The sequence below is a fragment of the Mus pahari genome, chromosome 16 (assembly GCF_900095145.1).
Source record: "Mus pahari chromosome 16, PAHARI_EIJ_v1.1, whole genome shotgun sequence".
Taxonomy (NCBI): Eukaryota; Metazoa; Chordata; class Mammalia; order Rodentia; family Muridae; genus Mus; species Mus pahari.
The window spans coordinates 56,251,112-56,257,040 of NC_034605.1; the positions used below are offsets into that span (position 1 = coordinate 56,251,112).

At 48.6% G+C, this 5,929-nt stretch overlaps 1 protein-coding gene across 1 annotated transcript; it reads right to left on the reverse strand.

Moving 5' to 3' along the window:
- Window positions 1-324: 324 nt before the first annotated feature.
- Window positions 325-5,559, reverse strand: Msx2 (msh homeobox 2). Its single transcript, XM_021215665.1, has 2 exons — window positions 4,817-5,559; window positions 325-1,025 (listed from the first exon to the last, which is right to left on the reverse strand). The coding sequence occupies exons 1-2, from the start codon at window positions 5,193-5,195 to the stop codon at window positions 601-603; spliced, it is 804 nt and encodes a 267-aa protein (XP_021071324.1). The 5' UTR covers window positions 5,196-5,559; the 3' UTR covers window positions 325-600.
- Between the last annotated feature and the right edge of the window lie 370 nt (window positions 5,560-5,929).

The window sequence follows — 5,929 nt, forward strand, 5'->3', positions numbered from 1 at the left end:
AAAAAATGACAAAGATTTAATAATATGGAATGGAGAAGAAGAGAAAAAATAGGATCAAATGTGTATCAAGAGATTTTTTTTTCTTGTGCACATGAAATGCAAACATGTTACACATCCCCCTTCACTTGCAAGAATCTGCTAGGTTTTCCATAAGCAAGTCGACCATCCTTGCAAATTCTGCAAATAGTCTCTTTCCCTTTAAGAAAATGTAGCAAATGGACTTAACACGATATCTTAAGAAGATGCTATCTAGAAAAAAAGAAAATGGATAAATGTATATATAAATTTTGCCTTTCAAAATAACTTGAATTTTTACATCTGGCATATAAAAAGTCTTATATTTTATTATATATTTATACATAAAAACTAGCAGAGCCAATATTGTGAGAGGAAAGGGGGGGCATTTGGAAAATTACGAAAACAAAACAGGTCTTAGTGCCTCTCACCTAAATAACAAATTCACTCTGTATCAAGTGGCCCTGTTGCTTAGGGTAACAATGCAAGGCTTGCATTCAGGAGCAGAGTTGGCACCACCTTCTTGGAGAGGGAGGGGATGCTTTTATGCAACATCCATCCTGGAGTCTGTCCATCTGGTCTTCCTTAGGATAGATGGTACATGCCATATCCCACTGGCGTGGCATAGAGTCCAACAGGTGGGATGGGGAGCACAGGTCTATGGAAGGGGTAGGATGCGCCGTATATGGATGCTGCTTGCAGGGGTGAGTTGATAGGGAAGGGCAGACTGAAGCCTGAGGGCAGCATAGGCTTGGCAGCCATTTTCAGCTTTTCCAGTTCTGCCTCCTGCAGTCTTTTCGCCTTAGCCCTTCGGTTCTGGAACCAGATTTTGACCTGGGTCTCTGTAAGGTTCAGAGAGCTGGAGAACTCGGCCCGCTCTGCTATGGAGAGGTACTGTTTCTGGCGGAACTTGCGCTCCAAGGCTAGAAGCTGGGATGTGGTGAAGGGTGTGCGTGGCTTCCGGTTGGTCTTGTGTTTCCTCAGGGTGCAGGTGGTGGGGCTCATATGTCCTAGAGGACAGAGAGGGAAATCAATTAGCGAACTTTGTAATTTCTTCCCTCTTAAGAGAACACATAAACTTTGTTTCATTTTTCAAAAAGGAGGTACCTTTGCCAAATCTCTCTCTCTCTCTCTCTCTCTCTGTGTGTGTGTGTGTGTGTGTGTGTGTGTGTGTGTGAAGTAGTCAGTGATGGAAAAGCACCACATTTAAATGTTAGGTAGTTGCTGTATTTTATATCATCAGCTTGAGTAATGAGGTCATGAAACTTTTATATGGGAAACATATTGTACTGCACAAAATAGAAATAGAAACCACGACTCTATAAGTCACAAGAGTTAAGAATTATCTAAGAAATAAAACTTCCTCAGAATTCAATCTCCTGTCTTTTAAAACAGTAAGACCCGAACATCAGGAGGAACACAAATAGGATGCCAGATACTGAGTTAGCCTCAAACTGCTCTCTGAACCTGAAGAGTTGGGTTGCCTCAAGCCTGTTTATGAAGCACAATCATCCAGATAAGGCCTGTGATAAACAAACAGCACCAATGGATGGAAGGGCAGATCCAAGCCATAAACAACCACACAGCTGTCACTGCATCCACCCTACAGATGATAAAACCCCATCCCAACGTCATTTTACAGATCTGGCCGTGGGATAAGTTTCTTGGCTGTTAGCTTTGGCAATATAAACGTCAGGAAGACGGAGAGAAAATTAGCTTGCTCATAAACGGACATGTCAAGGGAAATCTCTCTGCCTGCGATGATGGTGATGGCATCGTAGTCTCTTCTATCCATTCCGTGGTTTAGGGCAAGTGGATAAATGATGATTTTGTTGTTGGAATTTAGAATTGGGGAATAACAAGAAAAATAAAGACAGGCAGCAGCGTCTGGACTCGGTTTTAAAATGGGTCGTTATAGGAAGCACAAGGATGGGGCCTCAAGGTGATTCCATAGCAGGGACTAATTCTGGTCTTGTTTCCCTTGAGGCTAGGGGAGGAGCGTAAGACGACAAGAATAGAATGCTAAACAATTATTTTTCTGCATTTGGCTTTTACGAGCCAGTCTAATTTCCCTAATGTAGCCAGAGTGCTAGTGCTGTTGTATGCAGGGGAATGTAACATTTCTTGTTTAGTTACTTTGGTGGCCCAAAGAAGAATTTATACTTCATCTTTGAGAGTGACACAGCACAAGTCCCAACCCAGCCCCTATCCTGGTGTCACATTGTTAATTTTACAGAGTAGAAGGTTCTGTGATCAGAAAAAAAAAAGAAAAAACAAAAAAACAGTAGTCTGGGAGAGCAATGAGTAGACTTCCTAAAAGACCTGGCCTTCTGCACGTGCTAATCCCCAACCTAGTCAAGGCCAGGGGAGGTTTTCCTCTCAGCTCATAGCCAACATCAGAGCTGGAGACCTGCAGAACTCCCACCCTTCCCGAACCCACCCAGGCTCCCTTTCAGACACCAAAGTCTTACTGCATACATTTGCTGCTGGTTCTACAGGAGTTTTGAACCAGGGTAGCTTGGGTTACTCTTGGTAACCACGGTGACTTATAAAGTTCAGGCTGTGGGCACTGTGCTCAGGTGGCACAGCCTTGTCAGGAGAATCTTTCCCCCAACACTCCCACCTTCTTCCCCCCACCCCATTTTATACCAGCCAAAGAAAGTGTGTGATTATACAAGGTGAAACAAACTTTTGTTATCCTGCTTTCTTCAAACCACAAAACCAGGACCAGGGGTAGGTGGGTCCCTCCCTCCAACTCCAGCCCCCCCCCCCCCCCCAGCTGATTCTTGACATTCTCTGAGCTCATCCTGCTGACACTCCCACCCCCAAGTATCAAAAACCTTGTCTTTCCAAATGAAACCTCCTCTGAAAGCCCCTAGCTTCTCTTATAAAAAGGATTTATCTAGGGCAAGGAAAAACTGCCCACTGCAGAGATGTTACAGAGCCGGTTGGGGGCGGGGACGCAGGGGGGGGGGGACTGCCACACCAGACCGCCAGGCCTAAGTATGCCAGGATTTCTGACCTTTGGCCACCATACCATTTAAGGCTGAAATCCTGGATGTGTTGCGGGGCATTGCCCCAGGCCTAGGGATACAGGCACTCCAAATTTGTTAAACAAGTTAAGACTCTTCATGTTTCTGAACCTCCATTTCACTGACAATAAAATGGATAAATACTACTTATCCCTCGGGCGGCTTAGAGAACTACATTTTTGAGTGCCCAGAGCCCCACTTGGGGGGTAATGAGCAAATAAATGTTCCCAAGAGCTTTTTTTTTTTCCATGGGCCCAAACTGCTGATCCCTCTGAACTCTGCTGCGAATCGGCCTCTTCTGTTAACAAGAGGCTCTCGGCTGCCGCACAAAGGAGATCAGATAAGATAATGTATTGAAAAGCACTGTGCAAACTGGAGTTTAAATTCTTTAAGTCCTTAATCTCTGCGCCCTTTCAGCCTTTCAGAATTTCCAGCAGGGTGGAGAGAGACAGCCAGAGGGGACAGCCAACTGACGCCTGGGTATATGGTCTTGTTTTGTTCACAAAATACTTTGCATCAGTAGTCCAGGGGGCCGGGTGGGCCCCGAAAGGTAGAAAGGAAGACAAGTTCTCTCCCAGCTGAGCTTGGAAAGCCCCCCCCCAATCCCGCTCCCTCTTTCTCAACTTTCCCAAAGTTTGGTGAGAGGTAGGCAAGGGGGGACGAAAAAAGGCAGCAGAGGAGATAAATCTCAAAGGCCAAGAGATAAAACTGAAACCAAAGTTTCAGGGAATGGACCCCAAAGGGATGCTAAGTCTGGAAAGGAAGTCGGCACAGCCTCCCTGGAGGAAGTGGGGTGCGGTGAAAATAGCAGTATGGCCATAGTCCCCAAAAGAAGGGCAGAGAGCACAGACACCAGACCCCCATGCCCACTGCAAGCATGGATGGTGACCTGGGACAAGCAAGAGCAATCCTCTAAGCCCTAACCACCAAGTCTGAAGGGGTAGCCACAGGTGGCATGCCTCTGCTTGTACTTTGAGGTTCTAGCAAGCAGCCATATCTGGAGATCAGTGGCCACCTCACTGTACATCCTCAAATTCTGAAGGAATGCTGTTAATTATTACTGTGAACCCAGGAGCCCACGAGGGTCTGGCCCAAACTAGCTCCCAGCAACGCTCAGAACCTAACCAACAACGGACTAGAATACAAGAGGCTTCCTTTCCTAATCAGTCTCTGCCACTTTCCAGGATGGACACTGGAGTTTGAAGAATAATACCAAGTATGTCCGCTCCATGTCTGGTTAACTTACAGTTGTCTAATCTTTATAGTGGGGTGCACTTCATGGGGCTGCCTGTATATTTTGAAGGCCAGCAAAACCACACTTTAATACTCATTTAAAGTGGATCCCAGCCCGGTGTGGTGGTGCACACCAGTTATTCTAGTACTTAGGTGGTGGAGTAAGATGACGAGTTCAAGACCACCCTGAGCTAGCTGCATACCGAGTTCGAGGTCAGCACGGGCCACAGGAGACCCTGACTCAACAAAACAAAACAGTGACCCTCCCCTACTTCCCGGGCAGGTACACAAATACGAAGTTTTCAGAGCAGGGCACTAAGGGCTGCAGAAATCAACAACTTGGTTTGGTTTTCAAATGCCAGCCGGCGCTCAGGTACCGTAGATTCCTCGAAGCTAGGGATTCTGGGATGCGGACCGCCCGCTGAACTGGGGTACCAAGGGGGTCAAGAGCATCATCCTGTTAACACCCGTCCCCAGCCCCTCTGGGACCCCCACGCGCTGGTCCAGCCCGGATCCCGTCCCTGACGCGCACTCACTGGGCGGCGGGGAGTATCTGCCGGGCTCCTGTATCCACGGTGCTCCGTCTTCGGAATTTTCCGACTTGACCGAGGCGGTCTCGAAGGGCTTAACGAGAGGCCCGGGACTGTGAGCGTCCCGGACGCCGTGTCCCGGCAGCAGCAGCGGCCGCAGGACAGCGCCAGCCGAGGTGCAGTCGGGTGGCACCGCGGGCGACTCTTTGGGCGGCTTCTTGTCGGACATGAGCGCCTCCACGCTGAAGGGCAGGCTGGAGACCTTGACCCTGCGCTCCTCCGCGCCGCCCTCCGCTCCTCCAGGCCCAGGACCGGGGCCGGCCAGCACCGCGGGGCTTTCCTCATCCGACGAAAACAAGTCACCGCCTTTGGTCGGAGAAGCCATGACTTTCTGCGCCGCGTAGCTGTCGGCGCGCGACTCCGCTGGCAACTCGCAAGCGAAGACTCCAACTTTTGGGGGGGGAGCCGGCAGGGGCGCGCCGGGAGCCCAGCCTGTCCTCCGAGGGGAAGTGGGAGACTCGGCTCAACCAATTGGCGAGGGCCCTGCTCCTGACGCCACGGACGCTCGCCACCGATTGGCTCTCCCTGGAGAGGCTTGGGGCCCTCCCCCCGCCCCGTTTGAAATAAATTAGGAGTTAATTACAGGAGCAGTCAGCAGAGTTGTTATTAGGCGATCCCTCAAGGGTTATAATCGCCCAAACTGAAAAGTCTAAGGCGTAATTAAAGCCGATTGTTTAAAGAGGAAGCTTGCCGAGTCTCATTTCTTGTCTTTTAACCCCTCTTTAAAGTGTATCTGGTGCCGATCCCACACGCTCCCGCCTGAGAATGTTGGAAATCTGCAGATGGCGTGGAACATTTATAAAGCTCCCACTATGAGCCCAAACTAGGGTGTCTTTGTAACTATAATGGAAAACTGTAGCAGCATCTTTACTAATAGAAATAGTTTAGGCATGGTCCTTAGTTGTCTTTAGAGACTGTCCCAAGACATTAGCTGTAACTCATTCCTTAAGAAAAGGGACAAAAATGAGAAAGGCTGAGAGGTGGCCAAGGGATAGCTAAGTAATTTCTACCCGTTCTCCCTTTTTCTTTTTCTTTAAAACAGACTCTTGCTCTCCAGCT